Below are 24635 nucleotides of genomic sequence, written 5' to 3'. Positions count from 1 at the left end.
GCAAAAACAACAAATGAGGCCCTGGAAGAAAACACTAATTATCTCAAGGTTATTAGAGAGCTGAAAGCTGAAATAGCTGAGCTAAGAACACAACTAGCTGAACAAGCTAAAACAGTATCAGAACAGGGTAACAAAATAGCAGAACTACAGAAAACAGCAGAGTGGAGAAGAATAGAATAAATGAGGCTGAAAACGGAATTAGCAAGATTGAGGATGAATTAGAGAAAACTAAGAAAGAAGAGATTTCAAAAAGAGATTAAGAGATACTGAAAACAACAACAAAGACACATGGGATGACTTCAAAAGAAATAATATACGCATTATTGGCTTACCAGAGGAAGAAAGAGAGGGAGGGGAAGAAAGCATTCTACAGGACATAATAGCTGATAATTTCTCTAATCTAGACAACATAAAAGACATAAATGTCCAAGAAACCCAGAGAATCCCAAACAGAATTAACTTAGACTTAAATACATCAAGATACGTCAGGGAGTCGGGCTGTAGCGCAGCGGGTTAAGCGCAGGTGGCGCAAAGCACAAGGATCAAACCGGCATAAGGATCCCGGTTTGAACCCCGGCTCCCCACCTGCAGGGGAGTCGCTTCACAGGCAGTGAAGCAGGTCTGCAGGTGTCTGTCTTTCTCTCCTCCTCTCTGTCTTCCCCTCCTCTCTCCATTTCTCTCTGTCCTATCCAACAACGACAACAACAATAATAACTACAACAATAAAACAACAAGGGCAACAAAAGGGAATAAATAAATAAATATTTATAAAAAAAAAAGATACGTCAAATTTAGAATGAAAAGTTACAAAGAAAGGATCCTGAAGGCTGCAAGAGAGAAACAAAGAGTCACCTACAGAGGAAATCCCATAAGATTAGCAGCAGATTTCTCCACATAAACACTACAGGCCAGAAGGGAACAGCAAGATATCTATCGAGTGCTCAATGAGAAAGGTTTTCAACCAAGACTACTGTATCCTGCTAGACTGTCATTCAGACTAGATGGAGGCATAAAAGCCTTCTCAGACAAGAAAAAACACAAGTGGAGCATGAACTGGAATTGGTGTATTGCACCAAAGTAAAAGGCTCTGGGGTGGGTGGGTGGGGAGAATACAGTTCCAAGAAGGATGACAGAGGACCTAGTAGGGGTTGTATTGTTATATGGAAAACTGGGAATTTTATGCATGTACAAACTAATGTATTTACTGTCAAATGTAAAACATTAATTTACAATGCAGGTGTTAAAATATCTTCAATCTGGAAGTTGGGTGGTAGTGCAGTGGGTTAAGTGCACGTGACACAAAGCACAAGGACCAGCGTAAGGATCCCAGTTCACGCTTCCAGCTCCCCACCTGCAAGGAAGTTGCTTCACAAGTGGTGAAGTAGGTCTGCAGGTATCTTTCTCCTCCTCTCTGTCTTCCCCTCCTCTCTCCCTTTCTCTTTGTCCTATCCAACAATGATGACATCAATAACAATAATAACCACAACAATAAAACAACAAGGGCAACAAAAGGGAATAAATAAAAATAAAATAAATATCTTTAATCTATGATATCAATAAATGTCAATGGCCTGAATTCACTTATTAAAAGGCACAGAGTAGGAAGATGGATCAGAAAACACAACCCAACAGTATGCTGTTTACAGGAAACCCACCTAACTCAACAAGACAAACACAGATTCAAAGTGAAAGGATGGAAAACTATCATACAAGCCAACGGACCACAAAAAAGTGCAAGACTGGGTGGCCTGGGCTCGGAGGTTCATCCTAGCCAGCTTTGCTATCTGGTTTATGGTCCTCTTCCTGGGCCCTCTGCTGCTGTGACTGCTCTCCTAGGCCATCGCCCAAGCTGAGTGACCCTTGGTGTACCCTCTGCTAAAAATCAGCCAAGACCACCTGGATCCTACACTGTGACATGATAGTGCCAGCAACGGGACTTCCCGGCTAGAAGGATGGTGCCTCTCAAAGCCTTTTCTAAAATGAGACAGCAGCTGGAGACTGATGGCGGGGAGGTCAGCCTGCTCTGTTCTTTCAGTGGCCCACATCCCTGCATGTCCCTGCCCCATCTACTTCACCCTAGGGCCTACCTAAAGGTGGGGTTGAAGACCAAGCCTGATTTTATTAGAATCTGTTTTGTAATAAAAGTCTTTTTTGGGGGGGAGTCAGTCAGTAGTGCAGCGGGTTAAGCGCAGGTGGCACAAAGCACAAGGACCGGCTTAAGGCTCCTGGTTCGAGGCCCTGGCTCCCCACCTGCAGGGGAGTTGCTTCATAGGCAGTGAAGCAGGTCTGCAGGTGTCTATTTCTCCCCCTCTGTGTCTTCCCCTCCTCTCTCCATTTCTCTTTGTCCTATCCAACAACAACAGCAATAACAACAACAATAAACAACCAAGGCAACAAAAGGGAAAATAAAAAAGTCGTTTTTTGTGTAAAAAAAGTGCAGGAACAGCTATTCTCATATCTGATATAACAGACTTTTAAAAAATTCTTTATTGGGGGATTAATGTTCTACATTTGATAGTAAATACAACAGTTTGTACATGCATAACATTTCTCAGTTTTCCACATAACAATACAACCCCCACTAGGTCTCTTTTATCCTTTTCCAAGACCTGTATTCTCCCCCGCCACCACCCCAGAGCCTTTTACTTTGGTGCAATAGATAAAATTTAAAATAAATAAAATTCAAAAAGATAGGGATGGACACTACTTAATGATCAGAGGATCAATCAAGAGGACTTAACAATTATTAACATCTATGCACCCAATGAGAGGCCATCTAAATACATCAAACATCTACTTAACGAGCTATAGCAATATATTAACAGCAACACAGTAACAGTACGGGACTTCAACACCCCACTCTCTCAACTTGACAGATCATCCAGGCAGAAAATCAATAAAGAAACAAGGGAGCTAAATGAAGAGATAGATAAACCATAACTACTGGACATTTTCAGAGTTATTCACCCTAAGAAACTGGAATACACATTCTACTCAAGTCCACATGGATCATTCTCAAGGACAGACCATGTGTTAGACCACAAAGACAGCATCAGCAAATTCAAGAGCATTGAAATCATCCCAAGCATCTTCTCAGACCACAGTGGAATTAAACTAATACTTAACAATCAAGAAAAGATTTGTAATAGTCCCAAAATGTGGAAGCTCAACAGTACAGTACTTAATAACTACTGAATCAAAGAAGAAATAAAGAAATCAAAATGTTCTGAGAGCTCAATGAAAATGAAGACACAAGCTATCAAAATATTTGGGACACAGCTAAGGCAGTACTGAGAGGAAAGTTCATAGCCATACAAGCACACATTAGGAAACAAGAAAAAGCTTAAATTAAATAACCTGAGTGAACACCTTAAAGACCTACAAGAAGAAAAGCAAAGCAACCAGAAGGACAGAAATAACTAAAGTTAGGGCAGAAATAAATAACATTGAAAATAAGAAAGCCATACAAAAGATCAACAAAAGTAAATGTTGGTTCTCACTCAAAAGAGTGAACAAAATCGACAAACCTTTAGCCAGACTCACAAAACACAAAAGGGAGAAGACTCAAATAAATTGGATTGTAAATGAAAGAGGAAATATCACAACAGTCACTGCAGAAATTCAACATATCATGCGAGGCTTCTATGAACAACTATATACCACCAAGCTAGAAAACCTGGAAAAGGTGGCCGAGTTCCTAGATACCTACAAACTTCCAAAATTAAATAAAGAGGAACTAGATAATATGAACAGACCCATCACAGCTAACGAAATTGAAACAGTTATCAAAAACCTTCCCCAAATGTCAATTGGTCCAACCTCTGTGGAGAACAGTTTGGAGAACTCTCAGAAGGCTAGAAATGGACCTACCCTATGACCCTGCAATTCCCCTCCTGGGGATATAGCCTAAGGAACCCAAAACAGCCATCTAAAAAGATCTGTGTACACATATGTTCTTGGCAGCACAATTTGTAATAGCCAAAACCTGGAAGCAACCCAGGTGTCCAACAACAGATGAGTGGCTGAGCAAGTTGTGGTATATATACACAATGGAATACTACTCAGCTGTAAAAAATGGTGACTTCACCGTTTTCAGCCGATCTTGGATGGACCTTGAAAAAATCATGTTGAGTGAAATAAGTCAGAAACAGAAGGATGAATACGGGATGATCTCACTCTCAGGCCGAAGTTGAAAAACAAGATTAGAAAAGAAAACACAAGTCGAACCTGAAATGGAATTGGAGTATTACACCAAAGTAAAAGACTCTGGGGTGGGTGGGTGGGTGGGGAGAATACAGGTCCATGAAAAATGATGAATTAAATAGTGGGGGTTGTATTGTTAAATGGGAATCTGGGGAATGTTATGCATGTTAAAAAAAAAAAAAAGTAGAAACGCAAAGCAGAAATTGACTGAGTTTGGAGTATGGCACCAAAGTAAGAAAGCAGAAGTACACTAGAGTTTGCAGTGAGTACCTCCCTAATATTTCCTCTCCACTTTTCCAAGCTTTGGGTCCATGATTGCTCAACAATTTGTTTGGCTTTGTATGTTAACTCTCTTTTCAGTCACCAGGTTCCAGGTGTCATCAGGATGCCGGCCAGACTTCCCTGGATTGAAGACCCCACCAATGTGTCCTGGAGCTCAGCTTCCCCAGAGACCCACCCTACTAGGGAAAGAGAGAGGCAGACTGGGAGTATGGACCGACCAGTCAACGCCCATGTTCAGCGGGGAAGCAATTACAGAAGCCAGACCTTCTACCTTCTGCAACCCACAATGACCCTGGGTCCATGCTCCCAGAGGGATAGAGAATGGGAAAGCTATCGGGGGAGGGGGTGGGATATGGAGATTGGGCGGTGGGAATTGTGTGGGGTTGTACCCCTCCTACCCTATGGTTTTGTTAATTAATCCTTTCTTAAATAATAAAAAAAAAAAAAAAAAAAACCTTCCCAAAAATAAAAGTTCTAGACCAGATGGTTTTACCAATGAGTTCCATAGAACCTCAAGGAAGAGTTAATACCTCTACTTTTAAAAGTCTTCCAGAAGATTGAAGACACAGGACTACTCCCAACTTCTATGAAGCCAACATCACTCTGATACCAAACGCAGACAGGGACACAACCAAAAAAGAAAACTACAAACCAATATCTCTGATGAACATAGATGCTAAAATATTGAACAAAATTCTAGCCAACTGGATACAGCAGTATATTTAAAAAGATTGTTCATCATGACCAAGTGGAGTTTATCCCAGGTATGCAAGGTTGGTTTAATATACATACGTAAATCAATCAACGTGATCCACCACATCAATAAAAGCAAGACCAAAAACCACATTGTTATATCAATAGCTGCAGAGAAAGCCTTTGACAAAATCCAACATCCCTTTATGATCAAAACGCTTCAAAAAATGAGAATAGATGGAAAATTCTTAAGATAATGGAGTTTATATAGCAAGCCTACAGCCAACAGATGAAAAAGTGGAAGCATTTCCCCTCAGATCAGGTACTAGACAGGGCTGCCCACTATCACCACTACTATTCAACATAGTGTTGGAAGTTCTTGCCATAGCAATCAGGTAGGAGCAAAGAATTAAAGGGATACAGATTGGAAGAGAAGAAGTTAAACTCTCCCTGTTTGCAGATGACATGATAGTATACATAGGAAAACTTAAAGAATACAGCAAGAAGCTTTTGGAAAACATCAGGCAATACAGTAAAGTGTCAAGCTACAAAATTAACATTCAAAAGTCAGTGGTGGGGCCGGGTGGTGGCATGCCTGGGTAAGTGCACATGTTATAGTGCACAAGGTCCCGGGTTCAAGCCCCTGGCCCCCACCTGCATGGGGAAAACTTCACAAGTGGTGAAGCAGTGCTGCAGGTGTCTCTCTGTCTCTCTCCCTCTCTATCTCCCTGGCCCTCTTGATTTCTGGCTGTCTCTATCCAACAAATAAAGATAATAAAAAAAAAAATTTTTTTAAGTCAGTGGTATTCCTCTATGCAAACACTAAGTTAGAAGAAGATGAAATCCAGAAATCAATTCCTTTTATAATAGCAACAAGAGCAATAAAATATCTAGGAATAAACTAACCAAAGAAGTGAAAGACTTATATACTGAACATTATGAGTCACTACTCAAGGAAATTGAAAAAGACACAAAGAAGTGGAAAGATACCCCATGTTCATGGGTTGGAAGAATTAACATCATCAAAATGAATATACTACCCAGAGCCATATACAAATTTAATGCTATCCCCATCAAGATCCCAACCACATTTTTTAGGAGAGTAGAACAAATGCTGCAAATGTTTATCTGGAACCAGAAAATACCTAGAATTGCCAAAACAATCTTGAGAAGAAAGAACAGAACTGGAGGCATCACACTCCCAGATTTCAAATTGTATTATAGGGTCGATGTCATCAAAACTGCTTGGTGGGAGTCAAGCGGTAGTGCAGTGGGTTATGTGCACGTGGTGCAAAGCGCAAGGACAAGCGAAGGATCCTGGTTTGAGCTCCTAGCTCCCCCACCTGCAGGGGAGTCGCTTCACAGGCGGTGAAGCAGGTCTGCAGGTGTCTGTCTTTCTCTCCCCCTCTCTGTCTTCCTCTCCTCTCTCCATTTCTCTCAGTCCTGTCCAACAACAATGACATCAATAACAACAACAATAACAACTACAACAATAAAAACAAGGGCAACAAAAAGGGAATAAATAAATATTTTTTAAAAACCTGCTTGGTACTGGGACATGAATAGACTGACTGACCAGTGGAATAGAATTGAGAGCTCAGAAGTAAGCCCCCACACCTGGACATCTAATCTTTGACAAAGGTGCCCAGACTATTAAATGGGGAAAGGGGGTCTCTTCAACAAATGGTGTTTTAAAAAAATGGGTTGAAGCACTCAGAAGAATGAAACTGAACCACGATATTTCACCAAACAGAAAGTAAATTCCAAGTGGATCAAGGACCTGGGTGTTAGACCAGAAACTTTCAGATACTTAGAGAAAAATATTGGCAGAACTTTTTTCTGCATAAATTTTAAAGACATCTTCAATGAAATGAATCCAATTACAAAGAAAACTAAGGCAAGTATAAACCTATGGGACGACATCAAATTAAAAAGCTTCTGCACAGCAAAAGAAACCACTACCCAAACAAAGAGACCCCTCAGAGAATGGGAGAAGATCTTTACATGCCATACATCAGACAAGAGGCTAATAACCAGAATATATAAAGAACTTGCCAAACTCAACAATAAGACAACAAATAACCCCATCCAAAAATGGGGGGAGGACATGGACAGAATATTCACCACAGAAGAGATCGAAAAGGCTGAGAAACAAACATGAAAAATTGCTCCCAAGCCTTATTGTCAGAGAAATGCAACTAAAGACAACGATGAGATACCACTTCACTCCTGTGAGAATGTCATCCATCTGAAAAGATAGCAGCAACAAATGCTGGAGAGGTTGTGGGGGCAAAGTCACCCTCCTGCACTGCTGGTGGGAATGTCAATTGGTCCAACCCCTGTGGAGAGCAGTCTGGAGAACTCTTAGAAGGCTAGAAATGGACCTACTCTATGATCCTGCAATTCCTCTCCTGGGGATATATCCTAAGGGACCCAACACACCCACCCAGAAAGATTTGTGTATACCCATGTTCATCGTAGCTCAACTTGTAATAGCCCAAACCTGGAAGCAACCCAGGTGTCCAACAACAGATGAGTGGCTGAGCAAGTTGTGGTATATATGCACAATGGAATACTACTCAGCTATTAAAAACGGTGATTTCACCGTTTTCAGCCCATCTTGGATGGAACTTGAAGAAATCATGTTAAGTGAAATAAGTCAGAAACAGAAAAATGAATATGGGATGACCTCACTCACAGGCAGAAGTTGAAAAACAAGATCAGAAGAGAAAACACAAGTAGAACCTGGACTAGAGTTAATGTATTGCAGTAAAAGGCTGTACTTTTCTACAGGGTTGTGGGGACACAGCTAGGGCTCGAGGCTGGCAGGGAAAGGAATACAGTGGAGAGACAGGGGACCAAGACCACCACAATAGTTTCTGGGGATTGACTTCTAAAAATTTGGGCTCATAAGAAAGATGCAGCCCCCCCCCCCAGTATCTAGAAGAGCCTGATGGTTTGATCCACTGGTGGATCTCAGTGATTGTGGCAATGACACAAATGCACGTGCTTTGACCCAGCCCCAGTGCTCTATCTTCCAGCTCCACTGCCTGGACTCTGCCATCAGCACACCACACTTCTCCCTCCAGGCATGTAGGATCTGCTGTCAGATGGCCTGGGCCAACCAACCCCATGGTGTAACAGCTGTTAGGAGTGGCCACGCCTAGGGCATGAAGCCCTGGCATTGGGCCCACCCTGCAGATGGCACACTGGCAAGTGGGAAGCTGGGCATGGAGCTGCTTTGCTTTTAGTGCTGAAGCTAAAGTCAGCTCTCTCTATTCAGGAATTGGGATCTCAGAGCAGCTGGGCTGGGGACACACACACTTTGGGTTTGGTATCAGCTCCTTTGGAGATAGGGACAATCCAGGAGGCTCTGGGCATCCCAGATACACCAATGTCCCCAAGTTAGCCATTCACTTTCCACATTACAGTGGACATCATCTGTTCACCAAGAGAGGAGGACCTGAGAGCTCCAGTTACCCAGAGGGGCAGTGGAAGGAACTCTTACTGCTCATGGGGTTCCCCCCCTCACTGTGCTCCCTCCACCTCCACCCTGTCTGCTCCTGGAACAACTCAAGTTGTCTCACCTCTCTGCCGCCTCCTCCTCCTCCCATAACACAGCTCCCAGCTCTTCTTCTGGCTAACTCTGCTTACCCTCTAGGCCCCTTCTGAAGTATAGTGCTTCCTCCAGGAAGCCTTCCCTTGACACCCAGCCAGGGTGTGGAGACCCTTGTTGCCTTTCTCTTTCTCTTTCTCTTTTTCTCTCTCCCTCCTTCTGTCTCTCTTTAAGATTTTAGTTACTTATTAATGAGAAAGATAGGAGGAGAGAGAGAGAGATCAAGAGTACCAGCTATCACTCTGGTACATGTGCTGCCCAGGACTGAACTCAGGACTCCATGCTTAAGTGCTCAATGTTTTATCCACTGCACTACCTCCTGGACCACACCCTGGTGTGTTTCCACAGGAACCTGGACACCTCTATAGCTGGGGCCACATCTCCCCTGCTTCCCACTGGGAGTCCAGTATCCAGCCCAGGGCTTGGCACAATAGAGTGAGCTGCTCCAAAGACATTTCAGGAAGGAAAGAAGGAAGGAAGTCTGTGGGGGGTGGGGGTGGGGGTGGGGGGGCTGCTTCCACTTTTCCTCCCTGGGAAGAGAGAACCAGACCCCGAACAGACAGTCCTAGCTGCAAAAGCAACCATTTTCTTTAAACGAGCTCCCACTTCCAGGCGACATGAGATCTTGGTTTTTTTTTTTCCTGCCCAGTGAAACTAGAGTCACCCGTTTATACTCCTTGTCTCTGGCAATTTCCCACTTGCAGCCCTGACACTCTCCTCACCCGGCTGGGGGGTGGGTGGTTCAGTGGGTACGGCTGGCTTTTCTCATGAACATGAGGTGGAACTTGGACTAAGCACAGTTTGCTGCTACAAAGCCAAGGACAGGAGGTGCAGGGTGGTGGTGAAGGAAGGGGTTGAGTAGACTTTGGGGACCAGTGCACGATGCTGGAGGAGGACCAAACTAGGTCGGGGGGGGGGCGGATAGTGTGCAGACACCTAATGTGGAAAGATGAGAAACTATACTTAGGAGACAGCAACTATCTTGGAGAGTCCCCTCACTGTCTTATAGGAAGGAAGGAAGGAAGGAAGGAAGGAAGGAAGGAAGGAAGGAAGGAAGGAAAGAAGGAAGGAAGGAAGGAAGGAAGGAAGAAAGAAAAAATGGGGCTGGGCTGTAGCACAGTAGGTTAAGCGCACATGGCACTAAGCACAAGGACCAGCACAAGGATCCTGATTCAAGCCCCCAGCACCCACCTATAGGGGGGTCACTTCACAAGCAGTGAAGCAGGTCTGCATGTATCTATCTTTCTTTCTCCCTCTCTGTCTTCCCCTCTTCTCTTCATTTCTCTCTGTCCTATCCAACAACAATGATAGCAATAACAACAATGATAAACAACAAGGACAACAAAAAAGGGGAAAAAATAGCCTCCAGGAGCAGTGGATTCATAGTGTAGGCACTGAGCCCCAACAACAACCTTGGAGGCAATAAAAAGGAAGGAAGAAAGAAGTGTTTCTGTCAGAAGCTCCAGGAGATGAGGGCAAGAGACACCCCCAAAACACACACACACACACACACACACACACACATACACACACAGGAGAGAGAGAAGGCAGCTTCTAGCAAGTACACACTATAGCTCCTTCATTATTTGGGGGTTCGTGGGCATGGAGGCTAGCCCAAGTTTGAGGGGGGCTGTCACTGAATTTGACAATCTGAGCTTCAGTTTCCTTAGAGGGGACAATGCTTCACCTCCCCCATCAGCTGTTGAGAGTAAACCACCAAGTCAGGGGAGGGGGTGGAGTGAAGACAGGTGTGAGAAGCCAGGCAACAGGGGAAGTGTCACCCAGTCTCCTAGGGCACCCGTGTATTCCCAGCATTATATCTCAACGCAGCACAGAGTGCATTGACCTAATGAATGAATCCCATCCAGTTATTTATTTATTTATTTACTTTTTATTGCTGGGGATCAAGCTCAGGTTTCATACGTGCGAACTATATGCTCTACCACTACTTCCCCAGATCATTGCCTAATTTCCTTAATAAAGAATTTATGTGGTCTGGGAGATGGTGTAGTGGATAAAGCACTGAACTCTCAAGGAGGAGGTCTAGAGTTCAGTCCCCAGCAACACATGTACCAGAGTGATCCCTGGTTTTTTCTCTCTCTCCTCCTGTCTTTCTCATAAATAAATAAATCTAAAAAAAAAAAAAAAGAAGAAGAAATAAAAGAAAAAAATGGGGGCCAGGTGGCAGTGCAGCTGGTTAAACTCATATGGCATGAAGTGCAAGGACCAGCATAAGGATCCCGATTCGAACCCCCGGCTCCCCACTTGCAGGGGGATTGCTTCACAAGCAGTGAAGCAGGTCTGCAGGTGGCTATCTTTCTGTCCCCCTCTCTGTCTTTCCCTCCTCTCTCAATTTCTCTCTGTTCTATCCAGCAACAACAACAGCAATAACAACAATTACAATAATAACAGCAACAAGGGCAACAAAAATGGGAAAAATGGCCTCCAGGATCAGTGGATTCATAGTGCAGGCACCGAGCCCCAGCAATAACCTTGGAGGCAAAAGAAAGAAAGAATTTGGGGGCCAGGTGGTGGTACACCTGATTGAGTGCACATGTTGCAATGCCCAAGGACCCAGGTTCAAGCCCCTGGTCTCTATCTGCAGGGGGAAAGCTTTGCAAGTAGTGAAGCAGTGCTGCAGGTATGTCTCTCTGTCTCTCTTCTTCTCTATCTCTCCCTACCCTCTATTTCAGACTATCTCTATCCAGTAAATAAATAAAGAAAATAAACATTTTAAAAAAGAATTTACTTGGGAGTCGGGCGGTAGCGCAGTGGGTTAAGAGCAGGTGGTGCAAAGCGCAAGGACCGGCATAAGGATCCCGGTTCCAGCCCCCGGCTCCCCACCTGCAGGGGAGTCGTTTCACAAGCGGTGAAGCGGGTCTGCAGGTGTCTGTCTTTCTCTCCCCCTCTGTCTTCCCCTCCTCTCTCCATTTCTCTCTGTCCTATCAACAACAACATCAATCATAATACAACAATAACAAAAGGGAATAAATAATAAATAAATATTAAAAAAAGAAAGGAAAGAGAGAAAGAAAGCCAGAGCTTGTCTTTCTGGCACATCCAGTGCCAGGGATCCAACTCAGGTTGTCACACTTTTTTCTTTAATATTTATTTATTTATTTTTCCCTTTTTGTTGCCCTTGTTTTTCATTGTTGTTGTAGTTATTATTGTTGTTGTTGTCATTGTTGAATAGGGCAGAAAGAAATGGAGAGAGTCAGCAAGTCAGCTTTAACTGTGCCCCAAACAGTCACCTCTTTCAGAGGTGTCAAAGGACACAGGGGGGTGCTTTGCTGAAGTCACAATAGCAGACCTAGGCCCCTTCAAGTGACCTCAGTGTTGATTCTCATCTCGGAGGATGGAGAAAAGAGAAGCTGAGAAGGAGGTCCCCAGGTCCCATAGAGGACTGGGGGTGGGGGGGCAGGAGAGTGGGCCTGGGTGCCCTGCCCCCCTAGCGGGAAGACAGCCTAAACCTGAGCCTGGCTGCCCGCTGGCTGGACCTGCCGCCTGTGGCCCCATCTTGAGAACATTAGGGGCTGCTGTTCACAGCTGTTTTGTGTTATGTGTTGTTAGTCTAATGAAAGGAGGTGCACTGGCTTTCAAGAGCCCCGTCCTGCAGGGGTTTTCTGTGGCCCCTCCCGCCAAGCTGAGCTCTGGCGGTGGAGGCAGCAGCAGGGCCCCTGCCAGGCGTGCCTGGCGGCTCCCACTTTGATTTCCAGGTTTGCAGCCATCCGCGTGGTAATTCCAGCTCTGGTTAAATGTCATTTTTAATAACGCCATCGCTGGCATGTAAACGTCTGCACCCACGGCAAGGAGGGAGGCCCGGAGACAGGAGACAGGGGCCAGTGGCAGGAGAAACCAGATGGGGTGGAGGGTTGTGTGTGGTGGGGTGGAAATGGACGAAACTGGGGGCCAGGTGGGCATCCTCCTGGGGGCTTCAGATCCCCAGGCTCAGTGAAGGCCTTTCAGGGCAACCTGCAGGGTGGTGAGCGTGGGGGGCTGGAAAGAGCCGGTCGTCTGACAGGAGGATGGGGTGCTGGGAGGAGTCTACAGTGGGTCAAGAGACAGAGACCCCTAACTCAGTAGTACAGCTCAGGATCAGCCCACCCTACTCTCACTCTGGCAGCTGGAGAGGGCCAGGATACTTCAGACAGACAGACAGGCAGGCAGGCCAGTAGGCAGACAGGCTGACAGATGGACATCAACCCTATGGCAAGATCCTCTGGGCTGCCCTGGGCTGGTACTTACTAGCTGCTCAATCAGTGCAGGTAACTGGTCAAAAACAGTTACCCTCCCCCGGATCCACACTGCTTTACCTGCACCAAGCCAGGTATCTGGAGGTGCTGGGCTCAGATTCAGAGCAGCGCCCCCTCCTCCTGACATGCCAACTTTCTAGCAACTTCCATCTGCAAATCTCATGGCAACTGCTCCAGCTCTCCAATCCCCTTACCACTGTCCCCCCATGAGGACTCTTCCCACTGGGGCCGACCAAAGAGGAGGAGGAGACAGAACCAGCAACAGAAAGAACCTTCCAGAACACAATGGTGCTTCCCTTTTTAAGACAGAGCAACCACTGGGGGGTTCTGTCAAAAGCAGATTTTCTGACCTGGACACTGTGGAAATATCATTCCATGGTTTAGGGTGAGACCTAGAAATATGCATTTTAACCAGCTCCTAGTGAGTGCAACATGTAGTTCCCAGAGGGTCCAGCCATAGCCACCACCACCACCACACTTGCCTCCCAAAAAAAAAAAAAAAAATTAAATATTTTATTTATGAGAAAGATAGGAGGAGAGAGAAAGAACCAGACATCACTCTGGCACATGTGCTGCCGGGGATTGAACTCGGGACCTCATGCTTGAGAGTCCAAAGCTTTACCACTGTGCTTGCTACCTCCCGGACCACTAAAATTTTTATTTACAAAATGGAAATATTGACAAGACTATAGGATAAGAGCGGTACATTTCCACACAATGCCCACCACCAGAACTCCGTATCCAATCCCTTCCCTTGATAGCTTCCCTATTCTTTATCCCTCTGGGAGTCTGGACCCCAAGATCATTGTGCCCAGAGGCAGGACATGCCTAGCTGGAGGGCTGAGTGAGGCAGGACAGGGATCCGGTGTCTTAACTCCCAGTTGAGGTAACTAACTCACCCTTATGTGTCATTTCTCAAACTACCAGGGCACTGCTGAGCTCTGGGAAAGAAGAGCCCTCTCTGGAAGCTTCTGTCTTCAGCCTCCTGCTCTTTTACTGCCCCCTTCCCAGGACCTTCTCCAAAGACTGCTCCACCCTGCAGCCCCCTGCCTGTCACCTAACCCCTGGGGCAGCCAGATCCCAGTATGACTTCATAACTCATTGCTCCAACCCCATCATCATCTCCCGCCCCCCACCATCCTCCCACCAACTGGAAGATTCTGGCTGTCCATCCCATACCCAGAAAAAAACAAAGTGGGTCTTACAGAGGGACCAAAAATAATATCTCCCCAGCTCCTGCTTGTTTTTTCTTAGGACATAATAAAAGATAACATTGGGGAAAAGGCCCCACAGGGGGTGGGGGCAGCATCCTGGCATCACAGTAGCCCTGCAGAGCCAGGCTCAGAGGGGACAGCCTTCCCAGATATGGAAGGGATATTGAGCTGGGGGTCAGACTTAAGGAGGCAGCAACTGGGTTTGCCACAGACTTCACTCCCCAGTGTTCTGGGAGCCTGCAACTTGTGGTCTCTGGCCAGCATGGTCTCTGACCCGGCCACTGCTGATAAGCCTACACTCTCTGACAGCTGAAGCCAGCACTGCTCATCTGAGACCAGAGAGCCCCCTGCAATGTGGCCCCTGGCCCCCATGTCATCTTGATCATCTCTGGAATCTGGTGGGCCCTCTGTGTCTCTCCATCAGCTCAGCATAGGGGAGCTGGGCCAGGTGACTCCCCACAGCCCCCTGTCTAAACTGGAAGCTCCCTCAGAGAGTTCCTGCTCAGCACTTTGCAAAAGTACTTTGTATGAGAGCCTGGCCAGCTCCTGTGTAATGGGCTACTTATCCACTCTCCAGCTGCAGATGCCCCTGAGTCACCAAGAGCCCTCTTTGCAGGCCCAGCCGGAGTTCTCACAGTGGACTATGAGTGTGTGTGTGTGTGTGTGTGTGTGTGTGTGTGTGTGTGAGCTTGAGTGTTGGGGGAGGGAGTGCTGCGGGTGTCCCTGTGACTGTGTCTGGGAAAGTCACTCCACCATGTGGCTCCCAAATGCCAGCCCACGAAAGCTTCCATGGACCTACCGCAAAATGAGAAAAACAGGGGCAATTTGTGAGCTTTCTGTTCAATCAAGTCAGTTTTGAGGACTGTTATTTACTCTGAGTTAGAGATGCTCAAAGATTCTTTCTCAGGCCTGTGGATGAAGGGAGGTAGGGGGCAACAGAATGGCTACTGTTGTCTTGGCAACGTTCAAAATAGCCCATCTTGTGCCTGGAAGTCCCTAGAAATTCCGAGGGTTTGGAATCTGCAGATCTGGGAGTCAAAAGGCAGGATGTGGAAATTTTAGACTTGGAAAAAATGATTGCTTAATGAAGAAATGAAGGAATGAATGAGTACAGGAGCAAGGGTCCAAGACTCTGCAAATACCCCCCTGTATTAAGGTGACTAAAGGTCATGGGGTTGCCACCGCACCTGCCTGGGAGAGGGCAGCCCAGGCCAGGCCTCTTGGCATTCCTGGGACTCCAGGCACAGTTTGGACAATGACAGAGCCAGAGGCTTTAGAAGCAGCAGGTGTGGCCCTGGAGGTAGCTAGAGTGCTGAACCTAAGAGCCTGAGGTCTCAAGTTTGATCTCTGGTGTTCTGGTTCTCTCTCTCCTCCCGTCCTCTCTCATGTTAATAAACACATAAAGTAGGGGGGGGCGTACTGTAGCAGGTTAAGCGCACATGGTGTGAAGTGTAAGGACCAGCATAAGAATCCTGGTTTGAGCCCCGGGGAGTCGCTTCACAGGTGGTGAAGCAGGTCTGCAGGTGTCTGTCTTTCTCTCCCCCTCTCTTCTTCCCCTCCTCTCTCCATTTCTCTCCGTCCTATCAAACAATGGTGACATCAGTAACAACAATGACAACTACAACAATAAAACAACAAGGGCAACAAAAGGGAATATAAATAAATAAATAAAGGAGAAGAGGAAGAAGGAAGAGGAGGGGAAGGAGGAGGGGAGGAGGGGAGGAGGCGGAAGAGGAGGAGATGATGCCAATAATTGTAATTCTTAATATGCTCTACTTATCTGGGTCTCAGTCTCCCTCTCCGCAAAATGAGACAATGAAGGACCCACTTCCAGGGCTGGTGAGAAGACAGGGATGAGACCTATGGAGCTCAGACCAGCATAGCCACTGGTCACGCCTACTACACTCCTTTTCCTCCTCCTCTTGCCCCATCTGGGCCCGTCCCTTCCACCTGTCCACTCTCTGATTCCAGATAGCACCTAGGCTGAGTCCCAACAGCAGTGCCCCATCTGGCAGATTGTTCAGGAGACATATTCTCTTCCCCTTAAATCACTGGCTAGGCCCACTTCTACTGGGAGTCTGGGATACTCCCATATGTCCCAAGTTCTGTCTCATCCAGTCTGACCTCACATCTCTGCCCAGGACAAGCTACTGTCTCTACCCATTCAGAAACCCCACCATGGTCATGAGACCCTCACAATGGTCATGAGCCCACAGGCCCTTCTCCCTCTGCTTCCCTCCCGCCTTCACTTCCCCACCCAACTCTGGCTGAGTCTCCCCAACAACCAGGTGTGGACTCTCCTTCCTACACCTTCACATCAAGTGCTGAGCTGTGCAAGAGAGCAAGGCCTGGACTTGGGGTCCCAAAGAGAATCCCACTCCCTTCCAGGCTTTGAGACCTTGGATGTGTTTCTGTGCCTCTGGGTTCATCCCAAGATAGTGGTGCAAATGGCTGGCCCAGCCTGGTCCAGGAGCTCCCATGAGCATCTCAATGGGCATCAACAGAGACCCTTTCATGAGAACCTATTGGGTGCCAGGGATGGTCTGCCACGCCCATTCAGGGCTAAACACACCCCTAAAAGAGCCCTCACCATCCAGCCTTCTCATTTCCCAGGTCGGGACACTGAGGGGTTTGTTCGTTTTGTTTTGTTTTGCTTTTACCAGAGCACCCCTCAGGTCTGGCTTATGCTGCCAGAGATGGAGACTGGGACCTCTTGCGCACAAGTCCTGTGTGCTACCGCTATGCTACCTCCTTGGCCCGATGCCAAGTCTCAGTGGACATTGCAGGCATCACCACTCCTGCTCCAGAGTCACCTTTCTTGTGTTTTCTGGGAGGGCACAGTTACTGCTCCTGCCTCACTGAGCTTCTGCCCACCACAGAGGCCCTCCTAGGGGTGCTCTGGGCCTGAGCTCCCAATGCAGATGCCCAGCTGCTTCAGATGCTCTGCTGCTGGGAACATGGAACTCCCTGCCCCCTCCTATCAGCTACGTGTGTGTGTGTGTGTGTGTGTGTGTGTGTGTGTGTGTGTGTGTGTTTATCAGCCCTCCTCTCTTCCTGCTCCCTGAGCATATGCTGAAGGTCCATGCCCCTATCCAGCCAGGAGTCCAGCCTTGGAAGCTCCACATTCACTCCACATTGGGCCCAGCACAGGGCATGTTCTCAGCCTATGCCACCATGACAAGGCTCACAGTGTGTGTATGGGGGGACATTGCTCACAAATGTCTGGGTGCAGCCTACCATTGTTCAGGTGGGGACAGAGGCACAGGGAAGGGAGGTGACATGCCCAAGGTCACTCAAAAGTGGGATCTGAGCCAGGGTGCCTTGACCCTGCCCAGAACGTACTGGCTGAACAGAGCCTGAACCCCCAGAAATGGATGAAGGGTAATGAAGGGGAGGCTGTGGAGATAGCACAGCAAAGACTTTCCGGGCCTGAGGCACCAAAGTTTCCAGGTTCAAGCCCCAGCACCACCATAAACCAGAGCTGAAAAGTGCTCTGGGAAGAAGAGGAAAAGGAAGAGGAAGAAGTGGCAAAGGAAGAGAAGGGCAGTGATGATGGAGGAGAGTAAGCTTAGCTGTCAAGGACCCCGTCTTTCATAAACAAACACTTAAACAGCTCACTTGGATAGTATGCTGCTTTGCCATGTGTGTGAGCCAGACTCTAGCTCAGCCCCACTGCATTGAAGGAAACTTTTGGTGCTATAGTTTCCCTCCCTCTCTGTCTCTCAGTCTTTACGTGTGTGATGCATATAATAGATATGTATCATATATCTCACACATAGACGTATATAATATGGACACACACACACCAGAGCATGAGTCTGAAATATGTGATACTGGGGATTGAACCCAAGGATCTCATGCTTCTAAGTCTAGTGCTCCAGCCACTGTGCCACCTTCAGATCACTCAAGGGCCCATTGCTTAGGAAAGCCTTCAGTGATTTCCCCACTAGCCCAGCCGCTGACTTGGCAGACTGTCTCCTTCTTCCACCTCCTCTAGGGATTGTTACAGGGACTGAAAGAAGCTGGGGCCAGATGTGGGAAACAGCACAGTGGGCCTTCAAACCACACCACACAGAAGGATTCCATGGTCACTTCTGCATGTGCATGGACTCTGAAAACCAGGACTTGAACAGAAATGCATCCACCAAGATTCTAGTTGTGTTATTCATGTCAGTCAAAAAGTAGAAGCCATCCACAGGCAGATGAACAAAATGCTTTTTATCCACAAGGACAGAGTGGGCTTCCATGCGCCGGAGAATCATTCTGCCTCCATAGGAGGAAGATACCACACACATCACAACATCACGAACCCAGAGGAAATCATGCCAAGTGAAGTCAGTTACTGACAGAAAGACAGACATGTGATTCCACTGATCCCAGGTTCCCCAGAGGCACTAAATTTATAGAGACAGGAAGTAGAATGGTGCTTTGCCAGGGGCTGGGAGGGACAGAAGTTCTTGTTTAATGGGAACAGAGTTACAATTTGGGAAGATAAGAAAATTCTGGGACTATGGGAGACAGCATAATAGTGATGAAAAAGGGAGCTGGCAGTGGTGCACCAGGTTAAGCGCATATAGTACAAAGTGCAAGGATCCCAGTTGGAAACCCCCAGCTCGCCACTTGCAGGACTGTCACTTCACAGGCAGTGAAGCAGGTCTGGAGATGTCTATGTTTCTCTCTTCTTATCTCCCCTCCCTTCTCAATTTCTCTCTGTCCTATCCAATAAAAATGGAAAAAATAGCCACTCGGAGCATCGGATTCACAGTACAGGCACCAAGCCCCAGTGATAACCCTGGAAGTATCATCATTATCATCATAATAATGCAAAAGTATTCTTATGCTTGAGGCTCCAAAACCTCAGGTTCAATCCCCAGCCCACCCATAAGCCAGAGCTGAGCAGTGCTCTAGGAAAAAAAGAAAGAGGAGGGTAAGGGAGAGGGGCAGAGGAGAAAGAATAAAAAAGAGAGAAAGAAGGAAAGAAAGAGAGAGAGAGAGAGAGAGAGGACACTCTGGATGGTGGATAGTGGTGGTTACGTAACAATGTGAATGTAGTTAATGCCACTGAATCATGTACTTGAAAATCGGTTAAGATGTTCTTACCTAGGGGTTATTTGACCACTAAGGTTACTTAAAACTAATGGTACATAGGCCCTCTCTCAGACTGAAGGGTCTCTTCAGACCTTCCCTCAACACCCCAATAATGAGTCCTGCCTGCCCATCTCTGGTAAGAGGGTGGAGCAGACCCCCTCACTCAAACCAGATTCATCTTTGGCTTCCCAGCATCATGTCAGCAGAGTGACTCAGGAAGCAGCTCTGTGAGGGGCCTCAAACCCTCAACTGGTGGCTTCAGCACACCCCAGATCAACCAGTACCCTCTACTCTGAATCACCTCCCCTGTGCTGAATTCTAGGAAGTGGACCTTCTCGGTCCTGAGTTTTTTCCAAAGTAGGCACCAGGCCTGAGTGGGCCTGGGAGCCCCTGCAGCTGGGGGCCTCACCCAGCCTGGCTGGGGGTGGTTGTTTATTTTCACAGTGTGTCCGTATCCCCGTTTCCGCCCTGCCCACTGGAGGGAATGCTTTCAAGCAAAAACTTGGTTATTAATGTGGTTTCTTTTGTTGTAAGTCACTGCTAAGGCTGGGACAAGGGTTTATTTTCCTAACGTGCTTGGCATAGCTCCGCGGACCTCAGCATTTGACTTGGGAGGAACTGAGACCCCAGTTTGCTCTGAGTCACCGGTGAAGCCTTTCCAGCCAGTTCCAGGAGGAGCCTGGTTTGGGGAAATGATTGGCAACATAAGCTGTAGAAACTGGTGATGTTTGAAAAAAAAAGATATATATGTGGAAAAAAATACATATATATGATTTGTTAATTTCTTTTGGAGAGCGGGCACCAGTACATCCAGTTAGGGAGATGTAGAACTGGGGGTACAAACCTCACATGTGCAAGTTCTGTGTTTTATCCACTAAGCCACCACCAGAGTTACTAAAAAAAAATAAAAGTTTTAAAAATATTTTTCAAGCTTCCTAGCCTGGCAGGTTGAAAATGCATCATTCATCATTCCTTATTAAGCCACATTTTCCTAGCAGGGCACACCCCCATCTCTCTCATTGATGTGTTTTTTTTTTTTCCTTTGGACCCAAGCCACAGGAGACCCCTGCCTCCAGCAGGTAAGATTCCTCGCTGAGGCTCCACAGTTTTTTGCTGGGACTCGAATCACTAATCAAGGCCCACGACTGCTGGGATGGGCTCTGGAGTCCTTAGCACATCAAGGCTTCGTTGCCTACTACATCTCTGGCTTTTTAGCAGTGACAGTGCGACACGGAACCCAGACCTCATACATGCCAAGGATGGGAGGGAGATGGGGGGAGAGGGGAGGAGGAGGCTGGAAGTTGTATGCTGAGGTTCTGGCTAGGGTGATGGCACCTTTCATCCCTGGCCCTGGTGACAGGCATCAGTCACTTGGCTTCTCCTGGACATAACAAGGAAGGTCTCCTAATGGAGTCAGCTGGGACACTCTACCACTGAGCTACAGCCCTGTCCTGGCTGCTTCTTCAGAGAGGGGGTCCAGTCATGTGGGCTGGGCTCTCTGGGGTGATAGGATGCTAGGTGTCTTTTCCCCCACCCTTCAAAGACATCAGGACTTGGGAATTCCCAGTAAGTGGCGGTGGGAGGGGACACCTGCTGGAGAAGGAAGACCAGGAAACTGTCATCAGGCTGGGTCCCGAGCACAAACACGGGGGTCCTCACTGGGCTGGGAGGGTGCAGCTAAAGAGTTGCCTTTGCTCCCTCACCTTGCCTGGCAGCAGACACCCCAGAATGCGCTCAGTCGGCCTTGGGGAAACACTTGACTACATAAAACATTTGGATTTCATGGACTAATGATTTGTTTTCAAGCTGAGGAATGAGTATAGGATTACGTCTTTTTAATTTTGCCAAGTAAGGACATTAAAATACAGCAATCTTTAGTTATTATCTAAGCTCAGAAAGGAAAGGCCATTTGACCACCACAAATGAGTAAGAAAAGAAGTGTTCCCAGACACTGGAACTTTTAGCTTCCAGAAAGAATACACAGGGTGTCCATGTTTGCTGCGATTTGCAGAAGCTATGGGAGTGGGACTGGGCTACATGTGCCCAGGCAGAGTGGTGGCAGGGCAGAGCAGGTGGCTTCCAAGCAGAAGGTACCTCAGGACCGCCTCACTGAGCCCAGTCCTGGTTCTGCCTGCATCCTGTCACTCACAGACGACAGCAAGGATACATCCCGCTCAGGACTCAGAATATCTCTCCCTCCATTCCACCTGACTCCATACCAGCATGTCCTTAGTCTCCAGTACCACCTGGATGCTTCCCCTGTGCCAGAAGCCCCCCCCTTCAGAAAATTTTCTCCCCAACTTTCATTGAGGGTGATCTGATCCCAGGAGGGGTCCACCACCCATCCAGCCCCCATGAGGCAGAGAGCAAACACTTTTAAACACCCTAGTCCAAGCTGGCACGTGCTCCCTGTGACAACCAAAAAAAAAAAAAAAAGCCCTCTATTTGGAGTCCTGTGCTGTGTTTAGGAGAAGCTGGGTGACAGCTGCCTGTCCCCAGGGCCAGGGCTGAAAGGTGCCATGACCCAAGCCAGAACCTGAGCATACAACTTCTGGCCTCCCTCCTTCCCTTCTTCCCCATCGCTGTTGCCCTCTCTCCCGTCTTTTCTTTTTTCTTCTTTTTCTCTACTTTCTTCTTCACTCCCCTTCAATTTATTCGTCCTATCCCCACCCCTTGAGGGTCCCTCCACTCATTGGAGTTCCCTACTTCTTTGAAGAGAGGTGGGCTCAAAGCTGCTGCCACTCCTTGTGCCTCCAACAAACTCAGGCTGGCAGCCTCCCACCCCAAACCCAAGGGCACCCAAGCCAGGCACTGTTCTTCCACTTTTCCACCAGGGAAGCCCCAGCTCCCCAGACCTGCCTGCTTCATGCTCATGCAGAGGATGTGAACAGTCACCAGCCCACAGTGGCTGTCAGGCACTGGGTACCATTGCAAATGTCACGGCAGTTACCCAGCCAGCTGGACGCTCTCTGAAGGTGTATCACAGGCGGCTCCCACTTCTGGCCCGGCTCCATTCAAATGAAGTTGGGTTACCTGGGTTTACCCTTGTCTCACCTGGGAAAGTGTGGCCTGTGGCCTACAAGGGCTGCTGCCCTGAGCTGTGGGGTTGGCGTAGGAAGTGATGGTCCCCAGGGTTGTGCAGGAAGGTTGCTGGAGTCAGGTGGGTGATGACTCTTAAGGGACTCAGGGGCTACTGGGGGCCAGTCTGCTCCCCAGGGCTAGCCAAGGTGGGCTGGGACACTGACCATCCTCTGAGTCCTGGGCCCACAAAACTGTCCAGGGCTTTATCTTCACCCTTTCCTGCTCTAGCCTTCCCCCACCCCCACCTCTTACCCAGGGTCCAGAGCTCTGAGGTCCTGTGTGACTTTTTGAAAAAAGCCACTTGGCTGAGTTGTTTGTTTTTGAAAGCCCTTCCTGATGACCTTTAACCTCCGTAGGGGAGAAAGGGGCCCTTCTGAAGGGCTGGGCTATTCCAGAAGAAGGCAGTTCAGGGGGGCTCACTGAAGGTGGGGTGGGGGACGGACTTTTGGCACTAGAGCCAAGGAACCCAATTTAAGATGACATTGTAGGGACTGCGGAGACAGCATAATGGTTATGCAAAAAGACTTTCCTGTCTGGGGCTCTGAGATCCCAGGTTCAATCCCTCCCACCACCATAAGCCAGAGGTGAGCAGTACACTGATCTCTAGCGCTTGCTCCTTAAAACAAAATAAATAAAACTTATCTTTAAGAAGAAGACTTTGTTTTAAATGGAGTGCTGTACTGGCGCAGGAGAGGGCAGCGGTTGAAAACCTCTTCTGTGATTTTCCCGGGAAGCCTCAGTTTCCCCAATAGTAAGACAACAAGCGCAGGCCGTGGGAGCAGATCTCGGGGCCACAAGGGCTGCGGGGTCGCGGGGCACAATGAGCAGCGGGTGACTGCGATTCTGGGCAAAGGACGCGCCTTCCGGCTTCCAAAGCCCCAGCCACCGCAGCCTCCAGTCCAGGGCAGACGGCTTCACCGCAGCCAGGCCAGCCAGACCCGACTCCTTCCCGGTGCGGGACGGTGAGACACGGCGCCCCGCAGCGCTGGCCTCGCACCCCCGTGGGTAGGGCAGCCCCGCGGCCGCCGGGGACACCAGGTTCCCACGCCCAGAGGGCCCGCGCCCTGCCCTCCGCCGCACTCACCGTCCTGCGGCGCCGCCTCGCTGCCGCTGCTGCCCCCGGACGGTTCCCGGGCGGCGCCCTCCCGCGACTCGGCCCTGGCCCCGGGGCGCCCTGCCAGCCGGCCGGCCGCCGCCACCTCCTCCAGGTCCAGGAGGTGGCTCACCGAGAAGTTCTTGCGCGCCTGGGCGCAGTCCCCGGGACCCAGGGCGGGCGGCGGCCCGGGAAGCAGCGCCGGCTTGTCCAGGGCGAAGGCGGTGCCGGCCGCGCTGTCCATCCCGCGAGGGCCGGGCGGAGGCGGGGGGCAGGGGTCTAGGGGCCGGGGGCCGGGGCCCGGGGGGGTGGGGGGCCGGGGGGCCGGGGGCGCCCCGCGCTCTGCCCTGTGCTCCCGCCGCGGCCCGCCCGGCGCTGGCGTCGGGGAAACAACTTTCTCCGCTCGCTCCTTCCGCCCCACTGCGAGCTGCTAAGCCCCGCGCTGCCCCGGCCACATGCGGTTCCTGCAGGCGGCCCTAGCCGCCTCCCTCCCCGCTGCCCCTCCTCCGGCCGCGCCCACCCCTCTCCGCCCCAGCGAGCGAGCAGGGGAGGGAGGGGGAGAGGGAAAGAAAGAGGGAGGGAGGGGGTTCCAAGACCCGCCCGCCCGAGCCGGGGGTGGGGATGGGGCACAGGGGTGTCTTCTCCCCCCCCCCACCCCGCCCACATTTGAAGGGAAAGTTCATTGCATTGGGGGAAAAATGTTTTCGAATACCCCCCCCATCCCAGCAAGTGTCTGGGGGTGACAGTGCAGACTTTGGCGGCCCTTCTCCACTTACAAAATTCCTCCGCAGGGGCGGGGGGAACGGCTCCGAGACTCCTGACAGGGACAAGCCGGGCCCCCATCCCACCCTCAAGCGCCCAGTCGCAGAGGAAGCCCGAGGGCTCATCCTTCTCCACGCCACCCGCCTGGATTGTCTCCCAACACACACACACACACACACACACACACACACACACACACACACACACACACACCCCTGAGTGCGGGTGCTCAGGACACACACACACACACACACACACACACACACCTGAGTGCGGGTGCTCAGGGAACCAGGCAGCGGCGCCCGGTTTCCATACAGGAGAAGCAGTCAGACTGACAGACGGGGCCTGGA

General features: G+C 48.9%; 1 protein-coding gene across 2 annotated transcripts in view; it reads right to left on the bottom strand.

Annotated features, from left to right (window-relative positions):
• Positions 1-24010, bottom strand: part of PRRX2 (paired related homeobox 2) — a 63787-nt gene extending 39777 nt beyond the window's left edge. Inside the window, exon 1 of one of the 2 annotated variants that reach the window (XM_060200323.1) lies at positions 23517-24010. In XM_060200323.1, coding sequence (XP_060056306.1) covers positions 23517-23767 — 251 coding nt within the window. In that variant the 5' untranslated portion in view covers positions 23768-24010. Of the gene's footprint in view, positions 1-23514 lie in introns of both variants that reach the window. The other variant, XM_060200324.1, reaches the window with a different exon arrangement.
• Positions 24011-24635: the final 625 nt, after the last annotated feature.

Source organism: Erinaceus europaeus, chromosome 10 (assembly GCF_950295315.1).
Source record: "Erinaceus europaeus chromosome 10, mEriEur2.1, whole genome shotgun sequence".
In the NCBI taxonomy this organism is placed as follows: Eukaryota; Metazoa; Chordata; class Mammalia; order Eulipotyphla; family Erinaceidae; genus Erinaceus; species Erinaceus europaeus.
The sequence above is the reverse complement of the archived record's forward strand: the minus strand, read 5'-3'. Positions and strand labels throughout refer to the sequence as shown.